We start from the raw sequence: 23,529 nt of genomic DNA on the forward strand, positions 1-23,529 counted from the left end.
TGTTCTTCCTTTGTTGAACTCATTCAAACCTATGGATTAAATTATAACTTTATGTGATTAACTTCCAAATCTATGTATCTAGCACTAATATCTCTCCTGAGTCTCAACTCTTAGATCACTGACTGCCTGCTATCCATCTCCACTTAGATATCTGATTAGCATCCAAAACTGAATTCATTTGCCAAAAAAACCTATTTAGAAGAAGCATTGTATTATGGAATTGTGCAATTTAGGCCTGGAGTCCACATCCAACATCATCTGTTCGCAAGCTGTTTAACCTCTCTGAGCCTCAGTTGCCTCAAATGCAAAATGATGGTAGTATCTTTGCTACCTACCTCACTGGATGGTTGTCAGTTAAATAATATAATATATGCAGAGTGCTTTACAAACTTGAAATCACTGTATAAATGCTATCTATTATTGCTATTATTGAACTTGCCTTCCTTCAGACTTTCCTGTTTCTATTGAGGGCACCACTATCCCTTCAGTCACTCAGTTTAATGACATCAGAACCTCCCTTAATGCTTTCCCTCACTTCCAATGTTCAATCAGTGGACAAGTGCTTTCAAATTCTCCTTCTGCATCTCTAATATTCAACCTCCTATCTCCACTCACACAGCAATGGTCCCAGTTCAGAATCTTGTCATCTGTCTTCTAGACATATTCTTCTAGAATATTTTAGGAGCTTCCTAGTTTATCTTTCTGTTCTCTTCTCTCTGCAATCATAACTCCACAAATGGACCAAAATATTCTTCCTAAGGCACAGGTCTAACCATGTTTTCCCTTGGCTTAAAAACCTTTAGTGCCTCCTTATTGACTTTAGGATAAAATACAAACTCCTCATTCTTCACAATCTGGCTTCAATCTATCTTTCAACCTTATTTCATATTATTCCACGGCGTATGCTCTAAATTCTAGCCAAATTGAATACCAGCTGTCCCTGAGGCTCAACATACCATCTCCTGGTTCCATGTGTACATAGAAGCTGTCCCTTATCCCTTGTCTACCCAAGTATTTTTCTTTCTTTGGTATTCAGCTTTGGTACTCATGCCACCTCATGAAGTCACCTTAGTTTTTCTGCTGCCTTACTTGTATACGTATTGTATGCCTCTTTCTTGAGGGAGAGAACTATGTCGTTTTGCCTTTGTATCCTCAGCATAGATCAGAGTAATAGGTGCTTGATAGATGTTTGTTGAATTAACTCAACTCCTCTCATATTGCACGGAAAACACATGCCATTATACATGGTAAGAATATGACTTCAAGAGTCTTCTGTTTTCCTGGGAAAAGAGAAGTATAAATCCATTTCCATTGGGCCAGTTCCAAGGACTCTCATCCACAAGGAAACACAGACTTGTTATGCAACATAAATGGGACCCTGACCAATAAACCCTGATGGGTGGCCTGCTGCAATAGAACCAATACAAAACCCCTGGGCACCATCTTGTTTAGGAGAAGGAGTTCTGCAAATAACCCTCTGGTAAACTAGAAAGTATCCAGGGGACACCATGCTTGATTTTTTTACCTAAAACACCACAATCACTTCTGGAGGGTTCAAGTAACTCCTTGGAAGCATGACTACAGTTAGGATGTGTAGGCAGCTGTTTCCAAGTGCCCTGGCAGGTTATTTTCTTCCACAGCTGTATGGAAATTAACAGTGAACACAAGAGCTCCAAATGGTTGCTCTGAATTCCAAGGAGTAAATAGACTTGTTTTAAAGGACTGACATAGCTCACATGCACATATCAATGGCAAAAGATTGGACCATATAACCTCTGCTTTACAGTCTTAACTTCCCTGTTTTAAACCCACAATATATGGATTTGAATTCTATAGAACTGAAAGGATAATTTTTTTTACCTTGAGCATTAGAAGCTTAAAAATGAGTAGATCCAACCATTTTTAAAGTCACGGTGCATATATCATGTAGCTCTACTTCTGGCTTATTCCTGAATGGGTTGAAAAATGGATAGATGATGTGACTTCTATTCTGCTGCACTGATTCTTCTCCTGCTTCTCTGATTTCTCATTTTCTCTTTCCTTGGTCTTCCTCCTCCTGCACTCAACAGGGTTTCGTCTTTGGTCCTCAAGTCTTCTCTCTGTCTCTGTCTGTCTGTCTCTCTTTCTCGGTCTCTCTTTGCCTCTCTGTCTCTGTCCTCTCTCTCTCTCTGTCTCTCTTACACACACACACACACACACACACACACACACACACACACACAAACACATGGAGGAGTATCTGTAATTTAGTTTCTTTAGCTAACGAGGATAATAGTCAGACTGCTGAAATTATCAACTGAAAGCAATTGTGAACAAAAATAGAGTCTCTGAGGAAAAACTTAGAACGAAGTGAAAATTGGAAAAATGACAGAGGACTAGGTTTCCATTTCCTGGGAAATAGAAAAATGTCACCTTTCTGTCATTTGGATCCCAATCCCTGACACTGATGGATCTGATCTGCCTTGGGGGTCACTATCAATAATCTTTATCACTCAATTTTTCCACAACCAACAATTTCCCCAGACATCAAAACGTGACTCACGACTCTACCCAAAAGGGTCCTGTAAGCATTCAGACTAATAAAGTAATGGTCATAAGAGAGGTTTTATTTCACCTGACAAAAACAAGAAGGAAATAGTACCTGTGCTAATCTATAGTTAGGAAAGGTCTTTTCCCCCTTCCAGAGAGCATCAAGCAATTCTCCATCCTTGTGGGTCCCACCTTCTTTCTGGACCTATGTTGTCCACATGACTCACATTACCTGTGAAGAGATAGGTCCTGGTTGTTTTTTGGTGTATATGGGTCCCAGCTGTGCTAGTTCTTTTAGAGTGCCATAGGTGGTTCAAACTGTAAGCCTCTATCCAAGTCTGAATAAGGTTCTTTCTCTACTCTCTCCTCTCACTGGAGCATTGAATACCTTTGTCCTCTCTCTCTGATTCAGGCCTAGTCTTCTCTTTCATGTCTATATTGGGCACTGGGCCTTCGATGAACTTGGTTCCCTATAAATTCCATATGCAGATAGATGCTGAGCCTACAGCTCAGCATCTATGCTTGTGTCCCTCTCTAAGTTTCTGTGTCTTCTCCTGACTGTGTCTTCTGTTTCTGTGTACCCCCCCACCCCCACTTTCAATTCCCTTCCTCTTTTTAAAGGCCAAACTCTGATAATATGTGACTTTTGTTATCAATAGTGTGTCAGTTCAGTGATCCTCATCTACGCTTCCTAAACAAGATTCAGGAGAAAGAGAATTCATACCTTGTAGGGGATTTTACAACTGATTCAGGAGCCAGTAGAAAGGAAAGGGCTTACTCTGGCTGTGATGCCCTGTTGCCTTTAGGAACAAATGCAGTACAAACTGCTCTGTTTGACTTCTAAAGCTCTTCATTGAAACTTGTCCCCATCCTACTTTTCCAGCCTTCTTTTACGTTATTCCCCATTTTTGCAAAGTTCTTCGAGAGGAGGGACTGTTTCATTTTTGAATTTGAATCCAGGTGCTTAACAAAATGCTTGTTGATTGCTTGATACCTGGACATATCCTTTACACAAGCAATTCCCAGAAAGTAAGAGAAAGAAGAGGCTTTAGAGATTTTCTAGTTCTTATTTTATAGGTAAGGAAATAGACTAAGGAAGTATCAGTGACTTCCTCCAGGTTCCATAGCTAGTTACTATTGGAACTGGGACTAGAAATGAATTTCACAATTTTCACATTCCAATGCTTTTTCTACTATTGTAGCACCAGTTTTCTGTAATATAATCTGTATATTTTGCTTTTGTCCACAAGCTATGCCCATTTTTAGATTTTTTCTTCATTCAATACAAGCTGTTAAGTCACTATAGAAATATTAGGATAACTTTAAATAAACTAAAAATTAGATGACAAAAATAGTACCAAAGCCATTTACTTTTCTCCTCCTCCTTTTTTCTTCAAATGCATAAATTTAAAGAATCTCAAAATCTCTTTCATATTACTGTTTTTGGTAATGTTTGTGTTACCTTACCAGCAGGACCCCAACCTTGCTTTCAGAGAACTCATTGAACAATAGGTGGTTGGATATCATTTCATGGGCATCTAGGTGATGCAGTGGACAAAGTGCTGGGCCTGGAGGCAGGAAGACTCATCTTGGTAAGTTCAAATGTGACCTCAGACACTTACCAGCTGTGTGACCCTGGGCAAGTCACTTAACAATTTGCCTTAGTTTCCTCATCTGTAAAAGGAGCTAGAGAAGGAAATGGCAAATCACTCCAGTATCTTTGCCAAGAAAACCCCAAATCAGGTCATGAGAGGTAAGCATGACTGAATACCATCATCATCATATCATTTCATAATCATACTAGGGAAAATTAAATGAGATAAAATTGATTGAACAAATTGGATGATGAATCTCAATTCTGTGCCATTCAATTGATTGAACAAATTGGATGATTTACTCAATTCTGTGCCATTCAATGCCATTCTACCATAACTTGGAAAAAAGCTAAGACCATAAAATTTCTCTACATTTTCATTTTTGTATGACACACAGTTTAAAAATCAAAATGCTTTCAGAGAATAACTTCTCCTCAACTTCCTGTAATAAATGCAGAGATACAATATTTCAATGGATATGTGATTTCATCATGTAGGCATTTTCTCTATCAGCATAAACTGCAACCCATCTAGTGTCTATCAGCAACTATAAAGCCCCCGGATCAACTCTAAGACCATAAAAGTTCTTTTAAGATAGAAGGATCACAAATTTACAACTAGAAGGAATGTTAGAAGTTATCTGATCCAGGGCTGTCAAATTTAGGCCCAAACCAGACTAAAATGTATTTGGGAAATGTTTAACAAAATAAATAAAAATACAACACAGATAATGTTAATTTGTGGTTTTCTAAGTCAATATGTAACCTGTAGGGATCTAAGATCCATTTCTATTTGAATTTGACATCACTGATCTAATCCAACCTCCTAATTTCACACTTGAGGAAACTGTGGCCCAAAAGATGATTTGTCCAAGGACACACAGTAAGTAGCAGAGGCAGGATTCAAAAGCAACCCAGTTCTTCGGACAGCAGATCCAATCTTTTTTCCTCTACAACATGGAATCTTTCATCCTGTGAGGCTCATCCATGTTTTTTGTTGTCTTTGTTAATTCTCTTCCTTTCTGGTCTATTCTGAAATCCCTTTCTCTGATTTGTGAGGTATACCCTTATTTATTCCTTCTTTAATGACTCCGTGTACCTGAAATACAATTTTCTCTGATAAGGGTTTGGAATCTAAGATGTATAAATAATAAATAAAGGGTATGAGCTTTAATATTAAGGTCACATATCCATTTAAACATATTGTAGAATTTAGTTTAGGGTATTGATCTAAGCCTAATTTCTGCCAGATTGCTTTCCAGGGTTTTTGTTGTGTTTAATGGCGTTAGGAGAAGACAAAAATAGGAGGAAGGAGGTCTGTACTAGAGAGGAAAGGAGAAGGAAGCAGGAAATTGCTATTATATAATAGAGATACATAAGATGAAGACTATATATGTATGTATATATATATATATATATATATAAAACTATTGAGGAAGGAGTGGTAGGAAGGGTCATCCCATGAACCTCATGTTCATCTGACTTAAAAGAAGATTGAATACACTTACTCCATCACACACGGTGATTTTGGTATAGAAATACATTAAATTCCAAAGGGAAATAGTAGGGAACAGGGACAAGGGACAGATAGAAAGGGAAGTAACAGAAAGGCAAAGGATAGTTATAAGGGAAGTAAGAGAATAATCATAAGCAAAACATATTGGAGGAAGGAACATGAAGGCAAGATTAAAAGGAAAGGAAGAAAAGAGTAAAAATATGGGATTGGGATGGGGTAAGGAGAACAGAAAAGCTGTAAGAGAGGAAACAACCTGTTTTACAAGATCATGAGTCAAGCATATTTCCTCTCTTCTACCACTATCTTATTTATAAAGAGGGAGGTGGGAATAAAGAGAGGACAAAGTATAAGAGGACAGGATGGCACGACACAGCTAATAAATTTAAATTAAATAATTAATTTATACACAATTAACAATCATAACTGTGATTGTGAATGGGATGAACTCACCCATAAAATGAAAGAAGACAACAGAATGGATTTAGAAAGCAGTATTTAAAGCATTAATTGTTCATATGTAAGTTGAACTAACATAATAAAATGGCAATGATACCTAAATTAATTTACTTATTTAGTACTACACCAATCAAATTCCTAAAAGAATATTTCCTAGAGCTAGAAAAAATAATAAGAAAATTCACATGGAAGAAAAGAAGGTTAATAACTTCAAATGCAATAATAAAAAAAAAGTAGGAAGGAAGTGGGTATGTGACCACCAGATCTCAAACTTTATTACACAATGGCAATCATTAAAATGATTTGATACTGGTTAATAAAAAGAGAAGTTGATCAGTGAAACTGATTAGGTACTACAATTTTCTCTAATAAAGGCCTCATGTCCAAGATATATAAAGAACTGACTCAAATTGATATGATGAAGAGCTATCCCTCCATGGATATCATATCAAAGGATATGATAAATGAATTTTCAAAGGAAGAAATCCAAACTATCAATAACCATATGAAAAATCACCAATCACCAATAGTTAGAGAAATACAAATAGAATGACTTTGAGGTCCAAACTCGTGCTTCTCAAATTGACAAACATAACACAAGAAGAAAATTACAAATGTTGGAAGGGCTGTGGGAAAATGGGTGCATCATTGCACTGTTGGTAGAACGGTGAATTGGTTCAGACATTCTAGAAAGCAATTTGGAACTATTCTCAGGAAGGTTCTAAATGCCCTTTGTCCCAACTATACAACTAAGCTTATACCCCAAAGAACACACAGAGAGAAAGGATCCAGATGTATAAAAATATTTATGGCAGCTTATTTCATGGTAGCCAAAGATTCGAAACCAATAGGCTGTCCTCTTATTGGAAAATGACTAGACAAACAGTGCTACATGAATGTAATGAATTGTAATCGCGACCTAAGAAAAGATGAAATGGGCAATCTCAGAGAAAACTAGAGTGATTTTTATGAACTGATGCAGAGCACAGTGAGTAGAGCTAAGAGCACAATTTATATAATGATAACAATATTATAGGGAAAAACAAGTTTGACACATTTTCGAACTCTGTTCAATTCAATGATGAACCATAGGTCCGAAAAAATGAAGCTGAAACAGTACACTTAACTTCTGACAGAAGTTAAAAAGTGAAGAAATTAAAATGCAGAAAAGAACAAGCATTTTCAGACATAGCTAATACAAGAATTTGCTTTACAAGACTATGTAAATATTTATTGAGGGATTTGTTTTTAGTTTGTTCTTAAATTTGTTTAATGGGGAGGGTGATGAGAGGAACAGATGAAAAATATTTGGTACTTAAAAGAACAAAATAATGATTTACTGATTTACTCTGATACTAAAAATTAATTAAAATTACGATGTTATGTGTGATTTATATGTCAATGAGCCCCCTCTCCCCTGACAGATGGAGTGAATTTAATCTTGGGAGTTCTGTCTAATAATTATATCTATGGTACATTGCCCTCAGATATGTGAAGTTCAGAATATGGCTTGTGTCTCTTAAGTGTCCTCAGTAAGCATAATGAGTCCAATGCAATAAACATATGAAAGATTATTAATGACACATAAAGATTGTTGGCTAGTATCAAAGCCCCTGAAACAAAGCATGTATATATAAATATATATATTTATATATAATATAAACATATGTATATATATTTATATATAATATATATAATATATATATAATATCAAGTTATAATCCTCTATCTGGTTTGGAGCTCAGTTTCCTTTTTCACCAAGAGGTTTAATCTTAGTCACTGTGAACTCAGCACCAATAGGTGAAGTTCCAGTAGTGTGAATGGAGTCAAGGATCTGGATGGAATATAGCTTCTATCTCTTTCTACCCACCTATTTCCTTATGGCTCCTGCTGATTTCCTTGCTCCAGACTCACTCCCAGGTAATAGCTCTTGGCTGACATCTCTTAGCATATATCACAATTTTCAGTGCATTCAGCTTGAAATTCTAGATTATTGCAGCTCTTGAAGGTCCTAGTTTGGCTCTGAAACGTCATGGTTTCACTTGGTTACTGGTTCTAGGTTCCTCTCTCTTTACTGTGGCCCTATGGCCACAATTCATGGCTTTACATGTATATGTAAAGGCCTTTTTCCAGTCACTATAAGCAGGACTCCTTTGAAGGCTGCAGACTTCTTTTGCTACATATGGAAAACATTTAAAAAAAAATTTTAAAGTGCTTTCACTGGTGTTTGCCCTCCCTCTTCCTGGAACAGTGGGTGAAGTATTGGGTTTAATCAGGAAGGGCTGAGTTCAACTTCTACCTCAAACAATTACTGGTTGTGTAATCTAGGACAAATCACTTAACTTCTCTTAGTGTTGGGTTTCCTCATCTGTAAAATTGGGATAATAATAGCATCTACCTCACAAAGTTGTTGTGAGGATCAAATGAGATAACATATTTACGGCACTTTGCAAAACTTAAATTGCTATATAAATGCTAACTATTATTGTTATTTAATAAATTTTTAAAAAGGAGATTAAAGTTTCTTAATACAAATTAACACTTACTTGGTCTGTGGAGCAACCTAATTATGTTATGGATTCCAGCAAATACTAAATACTTGTGGGGCAATATCTATGCGGTTGTGTTTCATAAATATGTGATCATTCTTCTATTTTTAGATTACTTGAAAGAAGACCTACGTAAACATATGAAAGAAAAATTTCCTGAGAAGGTTAAATTAATAAGAAATGACAAACGAGAGGGACTGATTCGAGGAAGAATGATAGGAGTAATTAATGCTACAGGTATGACATACTGTGTATATTTTTTCCTTGGGTAAACGGCCATGTATATCTCAGACACAGTGTGTGGGTGTATTTAAAGTCCACTGGTGCCTCCTTTGTCTTCGTTTAAAGAGACAGGCATCGGGAGATGCACCCAACCTTTGAATAGCTCTGAATTGATTCTGGCCCACCCCGTAGATGTTTGGGAGTTTAATCAGGATTTGTTGGACGGCCAAACTCAGTCTTCCCACATGCTATTATTTGCCTTTAAAATAACATCAACCTGGAATGAGCAGTAGTTAATACTAAAATGTAACTGAACACTGTTGCTTTGATTTTGTTGATTTGGAGTGTTAAAATATGTGTGCTTCCATTGCTCAGACATGGCCAACACATTCTATGACCTTGCATTTAGGGCCAGCTTTCCCCAAGTTAGAGATAATCTGCTTTCCATTTGGAGGCATGATTCCTCTCATATGCCAATCTGAGTAAAAGATAATTATAAGATTTTCTAGCACAACTGACTCATCCTTGTGCCCTGGGATGCAGAGACCCCAAACTTGCTTCAAAAGACAGTTAACTTAGTCTGTTTCTAATTGTAAAAGGCTTTGAAAAATAGGACTGGTTTTTGTCATAGGCAAGAGTACTGCCAGCTGTACCAAATACAAATTGCTTGTGACAGATTCTGTTCCATTGGGTTGTGAGGAGGTGCATTAGAGAAGAGGGAATAAGTCTGAAAACAAATTATCACGAAGTGAAATTTTGTTTTTACTTCACTTTCTTTGACTCGTTTACCTGAATCTGAACTGAAATGCTCTTCGTGGCTTTTTGCCTGAACAGCAAGAATCAAGAACTGAAAAGTTACTGGTTTTTAATGGCTTAGATTCAGTTTAGTTTTTCAAATTAAATATTTTCTAGGCATCTGCTGTGTGCCATTCTTAGCCTTCAATTGTCCTCTACATCCAGACTCTTAATTTCCTAAGATGCACTGGAAAATTATCACCCTGTGTCTTAAAAACCACCTTTGTGCTTACCATTACTTCTCTGCATTTCTTTGCTTTTCCTTCACCAAATCTTGTTTCTGAATTCTGATATTCCCTAAGGATATTCTGAATTGAATATTGAAAAATTTCCTTGTTGGGGGTTAACAGAAAGGCCTGGGACTTTAACTATTTCTTCAATAATCCTTTTGTAACATTGAATTGATTTTCAGAAGTACATCCTACAATTAAAATTCTATCAATCTTTTCCCCTCTTAGTCTAACCAAGACAGGATGAGGTTAAAGTGAGGAAAAAGAAAAATACCCCATTAATTTGTGGCAGTTAAAACAACATGTGGTTAGACTTTAATCACGTTGGCCAAAAATCATTGGTTTGGTTTTTGGTATTGTTTGTTTATTCCATCTCCTAGTAAAAAGTTAATACTGAATAAGTTCCAACTCTATTAAATTCAATAAACATTTATTGAGGAGTTATGTACTGCATATTTGTGCGATAAATGTATAGATAGAAAGATGAATTAAGCCCAATCCCTTTTCTCAAAGTGTTTACAGTCTAGTAGAGGAGATGACAAGGATCTGCGTATCTATAGTACAAATTAGGACCTAGTTCCAAAAACAAGATACTCCATCTCTTGGCTCCAGACATTTTCTCTGGCTGTCCCTTGTGCTTGGAATGCTTTCTTTCCTCATCTCTGCCTCTTGGCTTCCTTAGCTTCCTTCAAGTCCCAACTAAAATCTCATCTACTACAGGAAACCTTTCCTGATTCTTCTTAATTTTAGTGCTTCCTTCTGTTAATTATTTCCTATTTATCCTGTATATAGCTTATTTGAACATATTAGTTTGTCGTTTCCCATATTAGACTATGAGCTCCTTGAGGTCAGGGCTTTTTTTTTTATCTCTAGCACTTGGCATAGTGCCTGGCACGTAGTAGTACATAGTAGGTGCATAGTAAGCACATAGCAGATGCTTAATAAATGTTTGTTGACTGACTGCCTGGCAAGTATCTAAGGGAGTTCCAGAAAAAGTGTTATGAGAGCTTTGAGGGGCTTCATTATAGAAACAGCACCTGAGTGAGTCTGGATAGATAGAAAAGATTTCAACAGGTGGCAATGTGAGCAAGAGTGGAACTGAAGAAATTTCAGGAGTGAGGGATAGTATGCTTCTCTTAGATTAAGAGAAAAGATTTCCCCACCTTTAGAAATGTAACTAAGAAGGTTAGAGTGCCCTAACAGGCTAGACATGCTGGTCACAATGGTTATTCCAGCTCAGGATTTAGAAGAAGCCAGAGTAGAGAAAGAGGTAAAAACTTATGAAGGTAATTGGAGGGAAGTAGGGTATTTACATATGCTAATTCCTTCTTCCCTGAGGCAAACACTATTTCCATGGCTTCTCAAACCATAACATAGTGCTACAAAATGAGTGACACTTACTCTTTAAAGAAAAGCTATGGCAAATCTGGACAGCATACTAAAAGGCATCACCTTGCCAACAAATGTCCATATAGTCAAAGCTATGGTTTTTCCAGTAGCAGTGTATGACTGTGAGAGTTGGACTATAAGGAAAGCTGAGTGCCAGCCAAATCGATGCTTTCAAACTGTGCTGGAGATTTTTGAGAGTCCCTTGGAGAGCAAGAAGATCAAATCAATCAATACTTACTAAAGCTGAAGCTTAAATATTTTGGCCACATAATGCGAAGATGGGACTCATTGGAAAAGACCCTGGTGGTGGGAAGGATTGAAGGCAAAAAGAGAAGGGGATGGCAGAGGATGAGATGGATAGATAAAATCATGGAAACAATGAACATGAACTTGGACAGACTTTGAGAGATGGGGGAAGATAGAAGGACCTGGTGTGCTGTGGTTCGTGGGAGCACAAAGAGTTGGACATGACTGAACAATAACAATATAATTTAGGGTCTTTGGAAGATAGATATTTTTTTCAATTACTAGTCCAAAGACATGTGGTCAAGAGGCTTTTGGATAGTTCACAAATCTTTGCTTCTTTTGTTTCTTGAACTTGAGCCATATTTAACAACTTATTTTCACCATTCTTCCCCTGCCTACCTTTACATTAAAGTCACCAAGCTTTATAACTTAGGTTAGATTAAGTCAGAAGGCCTTGAGTTATTCATAGCATTTCTCTACCTTGTTATCCTTTGCAATAGATATTGGTATATAAATTACAGTGATCCTCATGGTGATCTTTGGGCTTAATATTCATCATGAGCATTACAAGGCAAGATGGCTAAGTGTCCTATGAAACAATTTTTGTTGTTACCCTTGTATGCCCAGGGGAACCAACTCCATGGACCTTTTTAGTTGCTTCTCCATGGAAAACTTACATAGATTTCCATTTAGCTGCACCTTCCTCATATTGTTCCTCTCCCCCGTTCCCACAAATGAGTGATAGAACAGAGAGACAAATACTTACCAAATATGTTTGCCATGGTTGTGGAGAATACCTTGCACAGAGTGGATTCCCTTTAGCTGGGGGGATCCTTCAGATATTTTTATTTGTGGATTACATTGTTCTGATTGCTCAAACCCCAGAACACTATAGTTTCTTTAATAAGATTTATACCACTTCAAAGAATTATCCCTAACACAGGCTAAACCAAGTGGAATTCGGACGTGCAGTTGGATATACAGCCCCACTGAGCTGCCCCACAAATACACATAGCTTGGAAAAACACTTCAGATGAACAGTGAACCTCTCTAAAATTAAATAGGTATAAGATAAAAAGGTGCAGCTAGGTGGTGCAGTGGATAGAGCACCGGCCCTGAAGTCAGGAGGACCTGAGTTCAAATCAGGCCTCAGATCAAACACTTGACACTTACTGGTTGTGTGACCCTGGGCAAGTCACTTAACCCCAATTGCCTTAAAAAAAAAGATAAAAGGTGATTTTCCTCACATCTAGAAGCATTGTTAGGCAAATCAGAATAGTGCTTCCTATGAATATTGACTCTGTGTCAGACTCCTTTTAGTTGACTACAGTGGTGGAAGAGGGTAGGTATATCATTTATGGCCTGCACAATGCATAATTGATGAAATGGTCTACATAATGTATATGTTTTACATGATGCAACAGTGAAGGAAACACCTCAACTAAATTAATGACAAATATTTGAGTGTTTACCCTATGCAATCCACTATGCTCAGCATTAGGGAGACTAAAGAAGAAATGTGAGACATAGTCCCTGGCCTCAGAGAATTACTGCAGAGGTAGTGACTGGTGCATCCCATCATTGCTATTGATACCTCTCTGGATCCCCCTCCATACTGATCTTGTCTCTGGAGGAAGTGGGTTGTCTTGGGAGGTTGTGGGAAGCCTTTAAATGGAGTCTGGATGACAACTTATCAGGAGTGTTGAGGACAGAATTCTTGTTCAGGTATGGGTTGGATGAAGCAGACCTATGAGGTCCCCTCTAAATCTGAGATGGGCTTCTCTTAAATGATGGGATAGCTTACTGCTTAGCAACTTTGAGGAATTTCTGAAATGATGCTGAGATATATTGGATCCACAGCTTTGTGCGGAGTCAGACAATCAGAGAAGTTGCCAGCTCCAACATTGGTGCTGGAATCAGTGGTAGAGTATATGAATATTTTCCAGGTTCTGCCTAGAGTTTCCTATGGAATCAGCAGACTTTAATTGAATAATTTGTCAAAGGGTGCTTATATCCAGACTGAGATGGCAAAGGCCTAACTGGGCCTCAATTCCTCATGCTCCTCAACTCCCATAAAATGAAAGAGTTAAATAGGGAAGGGAATAAGGATTTATATAGTATCTACATCAAATGAGATAATAATTGCAAAGTGTTAGTGCCTGGTACATAATAAGCACCATAAAAATGTTAGCTATTATTATAAGTAAGAGCTTTACAAATATTACCTCATCTGATCCTCACAACAACCCTTTGGGGTAGGTGCTATTATCATCCCCACTTTACATTTGAGGAAACTGAGGCAGATAGAGGTTAAAAGATTTGCCCAAAGTCACAAAACTAGTATGAGGTCAATTTGAACTCAAGTCTTCCTGACTTTAGGCCCAACACTCTACCTACTCTACCACCATCTGAGATAATTCCTAAGGCCCCTTCTTTACTCTAAATCTATGATCCTATGAAATACAGTCCCAAATCAGGACTCACTTTAATTGACTGGCCTGCTCCATGATCATGGAAATCTTGCCTTTTGACTTATACAAGTTTGTGGAACTGGGAGAAAAGGTTAGTCTTACTCAAACCAGCTAAACTGGACCCACTATTTCCCAAGATGGTGAGCTTTTACTATAGATTCCTGGGAGCAGCACTTCAGCTGGCTGCCTAGCCAGAAACTTAAGGAGAACCCTGCCCACCTGTCCTCCCTGTTCTGCACTCACACAGCTCTCCATCTCCTTTCTCCATGTATTTGCATTGAATGGTCCCCATAGATGGAAAACACTTTCTCCTTACTTCCACTTCTGAGTCCCTGGTTTCCTTCAAGACTCACTCAAGCTCCACCTTCTTCATGAAGCCTTTTCTAGTCCCTTTCCATCCAGCTACAAGGGCACCTCCTCCTCAAACTACTTGGTATTCATTTTGTGTATATGCTATATATATTATATATGGAGGAGTTTGTCTCCTTTATTAGAATGAAAGTTCTTTGAGGGCAAGGAACTGTTCCAGTTTAGTCTTTGTGTCCCATCACTCAGTACAGTTTCTTTCATATAGTAAGCATTTAATAACTTTTGATTGATGGATTGACATGACTACAAACAAATTAACCTAATCTCTCATATTTGCAGTCATCCAGTTGCTATGGTCACTCAGCTCTCAGAAATAATCACATTCAGCTCTCTATGTTGCCATAGGAACTTTGGAAGAATCAGACACAGAGCTGCCTGTGTAGCTAAACTGGAATATGGCTTAAATTCTTTAAGAGAGTTTCATATGCATGTGTAAGCTTTTTAAATAGCAACAATTCCATTCAGAAAGAATTTTTGACTAAACTTCCCACATTGGACCTGATTTGTGATTGGTAGTTTCATTCATATTTAATATTTTATTCTGAGATATATATTATTCTGAGATATATATGTATGTGTGTATACATATATGTAAAAGCAGTTGAATGACAGTAGAGGATTTCACTAACCATGACCCTCTTCAGCTTAAAAAATTTTTTTTCAGGGGCTTCACATTACCTACAGGACAAAGCTTGAACTCTTCTGATCTGGCATTCAAAGCCTTCCACATTTTGCCCCCAACTTTTTATCTCCCACTCTTTCCTAATACAAACTCCATTCTAGCCAGGCTACTCTGATGATGATTTTCCCTAAAGAAGATAAATTCATTCCCACCTTGTTACCTTTGCTTTCCTTCCATGTAAAGTGTTCTTTACTCTTTTCTCTACCCCACTTGGAATTAATTCTTTCTGCCTTCTAACTAGTCCCTTTCATCCTATAAGCCCCTGCTCAAATCTTCCATTCTTGTCCAACGCGAGTTCCCTGAGAGCACAAATTGCCTTGCTTTTCTGTTTGTATCCCCAGCGCTTGGCACAATGCTTTGCTCATGATACTTGATAAATGTTTTTTTTTTCAATCATTCATTCATTCTTTCCATCCTTTAAGAAACCTCCTTTGACTGGAGTGATCTCTCCCTTCTATATTACAGCACTAATCATATCACACAGTATAGGCTTTATTCTGTAATGTCATTATTGTTTTCTGTTTGTGTTAGACATATCACCATAACTAAATTATGAGCATTTTGTGAGCAAGGACCTATCAAGCTTCTTTGTATTTCCCAAAGCATTTAGCACAGTATTTGGTACATCTTGGGCAATACTCTAATTATTTAATTGATTCAAATCCTCTCTGTCTTTCAAGACCTAACTCAATTCCTATTTCATCCTCCTCCATTCCTGCCCACTGTAACCTTTCTCTTTTCTGAAGCTCTATGGTACTTATTATCTACACTATTTTTGCACTTAATGTTAGTGGAATATAACTTTGCATTTTTTATTTTGTTATTTAACTGTTGCAAAGTTCTTGAATACAGTGGCTATGTCTTCTAATTGTCTTAAACTCTTAACAACACTGACAGCTCCTTGAGGGAAGATACTATTTTTATCTTTCTTTATATCCCCAGCACTTAGCACAGTGCCTAGCGCATATCAGCTGCTTAGTATATGTTTATTGATTTGCTGATAATCCAACATATAGCAGGTGCTCAAAAATGCCCATTGAATCTAATTGTATTTTGTTTTGTTTTGTTTTTTTTGCTAGGAAATGGGGTTAAGTGACTTGCCCAGGGTCACACAGCTATTAAGTGTCAAGTGTCTGAGGCCAGATTTGAACTCAGGTCCTCCTGACTCCAGGGCCAGTGCACTGTCCACTGCACCACCTAGCTTCCCAAATCTAATTGTATTTTAACATGGGTATTTTGGATTGAAGGAGTAGTAGCATCCAAGTTGAATGTTATTAGGACCTACTAGACCTTTGGTTTTATGTTCCTAGGAGAAGTTCTTGTGTTCCTAGACAGCCACTGTGAGGTGAATAAAATGTGGCTACAGCCCTTATTGTTTGCGATCCAAAAAGACTACAGAATGGTGGTGTGCCCTCTAATTGATGCAATCAGTGCTTACACTCTCAAGTATATGTCATCTCCTATCCTCCGTGGAGGGTTCACCTGGAATCTGCACTTTAAATGGGAGCAAGTCCCTCCATCTAACTTACTAGGACCAGAAGGAGCTGCTGCACCAATAAAGTAAGATTTCTCTTAATAGATAGAAAACTAACTAGTGTGTATTTTATAGTAAAGAATGAACTATTTATTGGAGAGGCAATTCCTTCAGTTTCTTTTACTTAAAGAATAGAAAGCATTAGGATTTCCGATGGATTGTCCCTTCTGAAATTCTTGGTGTACGACTTTTCCAGAAACATTCAGTGGCCTAACAACATTTGACAGCCCCATGGAAGGCTTTAGTTCTCTGCACGTTTAACTCAAGATGAACATTATGCTCCAAAATATTCATGGTATTGGTGCCTCATCTAATTTCACATATGTGTGAGTAATTGTTAAAGCATCAATCGAGACAGAGAAAAGGACATTGAGTCCAACGCTATCATTTTATAGATGAGCAAATTGAGACACAGAGAGGATAAGTGATCTGCCCAGGGTTACATAACTAGCAGCTGAGGCAGGATTTGAACTCAGGTCTTCATGTGCAGTGTTCTCTCCACTATGTCACCTAGCTCTCTCTATTTTGGATCTTCTATTCAGGTGCATATGAACATATTAATCAAATTGATTATATGGCACTGTTGCTGTAATTCTGCACAAAAGGCACCTCCTGTCAAGGTCAAACAGAGACTTTTCCATCAAGGATTTATTGTCTAGAGTTTGTATTGGAGTTTATATAATTTTCCTAATTCTTGTCTTTGTAAATTGTTTCTAGTAATGTATGTGGACTTATATACACACACATGTATGTGTAAACATGTATATATATAAAACACAAAAAATTAATTTACTGTTAATTCTTTGCTTTAAATGATCTAAGTCTGAAGTTTGTGATTTCTCTGTTACTGAAAGCTTCTGATAGAAATAACTTCTCATGGATGCTATAAAAAGCAAAGCACTTTATAGCTAAAGCAATTGCTAGGGGGCAACCTTGTCTAAGTAACACCAAAGCTATATGTAGATTTAAATCAAATACCAGAGGAATGGGGTCAGAAATGTTTTCTTTTTTAAAAAAATAGTAAAAGTCAGAGATATTGCACAAGGGAAAGGCCATCTATGACTATATGGAATTGGTCAAAGAGCTTTCTGTCTTGCAAGAAAGAGATTTTGCATCTTTCTTCATAGGGATATGAGATGTCAGTCCCCTAAACTGCATCTTTTCTTCTCTCCCCATAAACTTTCCTCTTTCTGCAATCTGAGAGGAAGAAAGGAGCAAAGCTGTAATAATTCTAGGCTAGCCTCAAACCCAGAAAACCAAGTTTGTGCTAAGGAGGCTTTTGACAACTAGCTAAAACAGGATGAATTAGAAAGGATAATTCTAATCAAGAGCATTATATTAAGATGAGCTTTATAATAAACTGTAAAAGAAGAGGTTAAAAGAAAATTTAGGATAGCTGAGAAAGAAACTTAACTGTATTACATTTTATGCTCTACCCCCAACCCTTCCTGTTACTCTCTGAGAATGGGGAAGAAGGAAATTGAGGGGAGGGAGAGAATATTATAATGTAGAAGTGAAAGTAGAAGGGGAAGATTGAAATAGTAAGGAGGAAGGGAGGAGGGGAAGAGAAAACCATCTTCCCTAGTAATTAATAAAATATGAGCATTAACTCTTTAAATGGCAAGGTTGGTTTTTTGTTGTTGTTTTTGTCAATGTGTATAGCCTTCTTTGGGTAAGTATATAACACATTTTTAGAACTTTCTATGCTGTTTTAAGCATAACTTTTCTATAGAGATTATCTGATTCACAAAGGGGGTGAGAAGGAAGATTAATTAAAGACTATGTAGAAGTAAAAAAGCAATTTATTTTTATTATTGTTTTAAAAAGATAAACTCATCCAGTTTTAAAATCAAGATTGGGGAACACAAAAATATATGTGTCTGCATGTGTGTGTGTGTGAGTGTGTGTATTTCATGCAGTCAGTTTAAGGAATGATAGAAGGAAAACTAATTGACAGGGGTAGAGGAAAAATCTAAGAGGCAAAAGGTACAATGTAATGGATACTAGCATCTGGTGCAAAGACCGTTTAAGGCAGGAGCAGAAAATCCAGGCTTAGCAATGTTCAAAGTAGTAACTATGGTGCCAGGCAAAAACTAGATAGTCTAACAGACCTTGCTGAAATAGTACCAAGGATAGCTCCTTAAGAGTTGTGTCAGTAGAGGTTTCACATTCTGAAACAGTACCTGCAGAAGTGAAGTTAATTTTAATTAAAAGCTGAAGGATAATGTAAGAGCCACCATGAGTTACCTTTGTCATATCCTAAATTCTTTTATGTTGTAGGTTTCAAAGTGTTATCACCTCTTATAATTTCTATTAAAAATGCTCATTAGTTTATTATAATACTTCCCCCTATTCCCATTAAGCTTCAAAATTTGGCTCATTGGTTCATTGTGCTGCTTTACTGTTTCCACTGCATCTTCTTCTAACTTCAGTTAAGAATTAACTGTTTTAGCTAGTTGTCAAATGTCCCCTTAGCATAAGTGTGGCTCTCTGGGTTTGAGGCTAATTTAGAATCATTACTCCTTTTCTTCTCTCAGATAGCAGAAAGAAGAAAGGATATGGGGCAGAGAGAAAAGATGCAGCTTTACATGCCCAGTTTTACTACCCATGTTCTGCTACCTTAAACACTTTTCTTGAAAGGGCTTTACTATGACAGAAACACCCTATCTAATATCATTAATTGGTTCTGCAAAAACATATTTTAACAGAATTATAGGGGACATTCAATAAGGTAAATACCATAAATGCTGTTGATGTAATGATGTTAGTGGGTTTTGGTCATACCATATTAATGACATTGTAAAATGGTTTTGAGTAGGAAAATAATTATGCAGGTTATAGCTATATTGACAGCAGGCAAACAGGAAATTAGCATAATAAACAAAAGGCAAAGTTAAAAAGTTACAGGGAAATAGACTTTAACTCTTTTAATTTAAATTTTCTTTTTATTGAATTTCTTTTTTTCCAGATCTTGTCTATAGAGTTAGCCAGCTCACTTCTAAATTGGTTGTAAATCAAGCTTAGGTATTTTAGCCAAAATAGATTTGATTTGACAAGGATACTAGCTTTTTCAGACATGCTCAAATCTGCTTTCTAGTCTCAGTTCTGGATGTGTGACCCTTTGGCTTATTAAAAGTATTTCTAATCTGATTGGCTTTCCAAAACTTCTTCCTTTTGGCCTCATAACGTCTTTCATGAACATCATGCATTTCCTTGCATCCTAGTCTCTTATATTTTTCCTTCTCTTTGTTTCTCAACTTCTCTTTGAGAATTGCTTTTTTCTATAATTAATGCCTCCCCTAAGTTGCCCTCCCTCTTATTTCTTCATTTCTCTTAACCACTTTACCTCCTGTTTCCCTGTCCAGTGAAATGCTTTTCTGTGCACAACATGTGAGTGTATTTTCTCCTTTGACCAGCTCAGAGTGAGGTTCAAGTATTGCCTGCTCTTTACTTCCTCCTTATTTATATAGACTACTTGCATACTCCAATAATGTGAGATTATTTTCCCCATCCTTCCTCTTTCTCCCTACCCCAGTGCATTCCTCTTTCCCTCCCTTTCCATTCTTTTTTTTTAAGATCATCAAAACATAAAAGGTTTCCTGCCTAATTAGATTCTTCCCTCTGTGATCCTTGATGATAAAGATCCAACGGGGATACATGTATTATTTTCATATATTAGAGTATAAAAAATGTATCCTTGTTTAGTCTCTTATGATTGCTCACTTATGTTTACCTTTTATGTTTCTCTTATCCCCTATGTTTGTATTTCAATGTTTCTACATAGTTCTGGTCTTTTCATCAGGAATGTTTGGAAATCCTATTTCATTAAAAGTCCATTTCCACCTGTAAGATTATATTCAGTTTTACTGGGTAAGTAATTGTTAGCTGTAAGCTGAGATCTTTTGCCTTCTGGAACATAATTCAAGTCCTATATTTCATTATAATGCTGATACAAATTAGGTGTCTCACCATTAAATTGTACTCTTTAAGGCCAGGAATTGTCTTATCCCCAGTGATTAGTACAATATTCTAGTGTTGAGGTTAGAGTTGGGAGAGCTGGTTCAGGTGTGAAAGAATTCATTAGACCTCTGCAGCCATTGGTGGTGAGTTCAGGGTGGACCCCAAGAATGTTGGGGTGTTACCTTAGGTGTGAGGAATAGACATGCATGTCCTAGTATCCTGAAAGAATTTACTTGGACAGTCTCCAAGCTAAAGAAAGGCATATATTGGGGTGATGCAGCCAAGCAGGCAGAGCATAGACCACAGGCTCTCCTCCCCTAAGGGAGCAGAGTGGTCCCTGCTTCCTGGAGGAGGCAAAGGCAGTTAGCCAGGTTAGAGGTATGGTTCAAATAAAATTTTATGGAATAGGAGGAAGGGGACAAGAGAATGAAAGGAGAAAGCATGGCTCCAAAAATGCCTGGGATATCAAGTGGTCCAGAGGTGATAAGCAAAGAGAACAGGAAAGGGAGGGGGGAATTGTTCTGGAATTGAGGGTGCTTTGTGAAAGCACACAGACAAGTCCACAATGGGGACTCCAATGCATAGTCTTCTTTGATCACTTTTCTGGCTAGTCACATCCTGCATCTTGTCTCCTATCTCACATTCTGCTTGCTCCATCTGCCTCAAGCGCTCTTTTCTATCTCATTACTGGAATATAGTAGGCACTTAATGCATACTGATTGCCTGGCTTCTGTTGGTGGCTTCTAAATCTTGGATGATTCTGATTTGAGTCTCTGGTACTTGAATTCTTTATGGCTGCTTTCAGTAGTTTTTCTTTAACTTGAAAGCTCTGAATTTTGGCTATAATTCCTGGAAGTTTTCATTTTGGGATTTCTTTCAGGAGATGACTAATGGATTCTTTCTATTTCCATTTTGCCCTATTGTTCTAAGAGATATTGGCAGTTATCTTTTATGAGATCTTGAAATGTGATGTCTAGGCTTTTTTTCTGGTCTGAGCTCTAATCCAGAATTGAGTCTGAGCAACATGTCTGTGGATTTATTCCTGATTGGAAGTTCCCCTACTGCTGGACTCTGCCACTATAATTCAGCTGGAAAACTCTGTAGACTCAGAGTGGTCAAATTGCAGGGTTCTTTTTGATCTGGGATTGTTGTTCTGGTTATTCCACTGTAGGCTTCAAACTTGGCTAGAAGCTAGAAATGCATCCTTGCTCCGTTCTTGAGGTTAGAACCACACAGGTACTATTTGCTTCTAAACTTGTTCCCTGATCATTACATAATCTAGGGCCTATGACCACTCCTCATCCTAAAATTCTACCCCTAGATGCAGGTCCTTTCCTGAGTCTGCTGTGGATGTGTGAATTGGAACTGCATAGTGAGCAATAGAGCTACCAGTTGGCACTTCTTCCCACATCCTGCACAAGTTTGGGGTCCCTGTCTCCCTGTCCTGGTGCTCACAGCCCTGGTACACAACCTCAGTTCTCTTTTAGTCCCTAGAGATGCTGTAATGCTCTAGGTAGCATACCTTCAGATGGACTTTATCTTTGATGTTTGCAGACCTCTCTATCTGTCTTCCTATGCCAATATAGACTGAAAAAAATGACTCATTGTGACTTTTATCTTGGATTTCTTGATCAAGACTTGGTCTGATACATCTTCTAGAACTTTGACTCCCAGTCTCTCAACACATTGACTATTCTTCCTTTTCTCCTTCCTCTGGTTTCCTGGGCAGGAAAAAAGTTCTTTTCCCATTGACTTACAAAGATTCTTTCGTAGGCTCTGGGCCTTTCTACATTAACCTGGGTGTTGTGCCCACTCTACTTTCTTAGAGCTTTTCCTGGCTCTAGTCCCTGTAAGTTTTTTTTCACACCTTTGACTCATTCTTCTTTTTTCTTACTTGATTTTCCTGAAGCAACTTTGTTGACTGGTTATTCTGGCTGATTTTGCACTGTTGATTAAGCTTGACTTCTCCAATTATTTCTGTAGACAAACATCTAAACTCTGAGATCTAGAGGCCATATGGCCTAGGGCTATGACGTCTAAACTACTGTAATCCTTGAGCATGCATTCCCTGTATTTGTTCTCTGCAGAGTTCCCCTGAAGACCACTCTTATTTTTCTCTTCAAAATGATTCCTCTTAAATTAAAAGTGGTATTTTCCTATTTTCAAGAAAGTTTAAAAATAATAACAAAATTTAAAATAAAAATTAAAAAGTGAAAATTCAACAAACATCTATTAAGCACCCACCACATACAAAGCCAAGGAAGATACAGATCTTAGATTAGCCTTTCAAATTTCCTTATTTCTATCTAGGGCTTCTCCATCCTCAACCCCAGTCAATCAATTGCCAAATTTTTTCATTCTACCTCCACAACAACTTTTCCATATATCCTTTTTTCTCCATTAACATACCACCCTAGTTCAGGCCCTCATCACCTCTCAGTTGGACTTTTATAACACAGATAGGTTGTGATTACTGCCAATAGTGCATTCTATCCGTAAAATAGTTGTATGAATTTGAATTTGCACTCGAAGTTGCTTCTAAGTTATAATTATGTAAAATATGGTCCTTGTTCCAGACCAATGGAAAAATGTAGTGCAAGTTCAAACAGTATGATCTCTTTGGGGAAATTCATCATTCCTATTAATCAGAACCTGGCTAGTCTCCTAGTTGCACCACAACTACCAGCAAAGACAAACTCACAATAAAAAAGCTTCTCCTTGCCACCAATGTGGAAAGAGCTATAATATCAGAATGATTAACCACTTTTCATAGCTTTTTATCTCTCAATCTCCAGCACTCAGTTCCAAATGCAAATTTTATTTCAATTCAACATTTATTTAGAGGTAGTGTGGCCTAGGAAAAAGAATGCTGAAGCCAGGAGACCTGGGTTCTAATCCCACTTCAAACACTCAAAAGCTATCTGACCATGAGAGTTAAGTCATTGAACTTCTCAGAATTGGTTTCCTTATCAGTGAAATGTGATAAG

General features: G+C 37.4%; 1 protein-coding gene across 1 annotated transcript in view; it reads left to right on the forward strand.

Moving 5' to 3' along the window:
- Positions 1 to 23,529, forward strand: part of LOC114027188 (polypeptide N-acetylgalactosaminyltransferase 11-like) — a 63,837-nt gene that overhangs the window by 19,314 nt on the left and 20,994 nt on the right. Inside the window, exons 4-5 of the mRNA XM_027841135.1 lie at positions 8,756 to 8,881; positions 16,359 to 16,608. Of these exons, the coding sequence (XP_027696936.1) occupies positions 8,756 to 8,881; positions 16,359 to 16,608 (376 nt within the window). The remainder of the gene's footprint in view (positions 1 to 8,755; positions 8,882 to 16,358; positions 16,609 to 23,529) is intronic.

The sequence above is a fragment of the Vombatus ursinus genome, unplaced genomic scaffold, assembly GCF_900497805.2.
Source record: "Vombatus ursinus unplaced genomic scaffold, bare-nosed wombat genome assembly UNPS02014852.1, whole genome shotgun sequence".
Lineage (NCBI taxonomy): Eukaryota > Metazoa > Chordata > Mammalia > Diprotodontia > Vombatidae > Vombatus > Vombatus ursinus.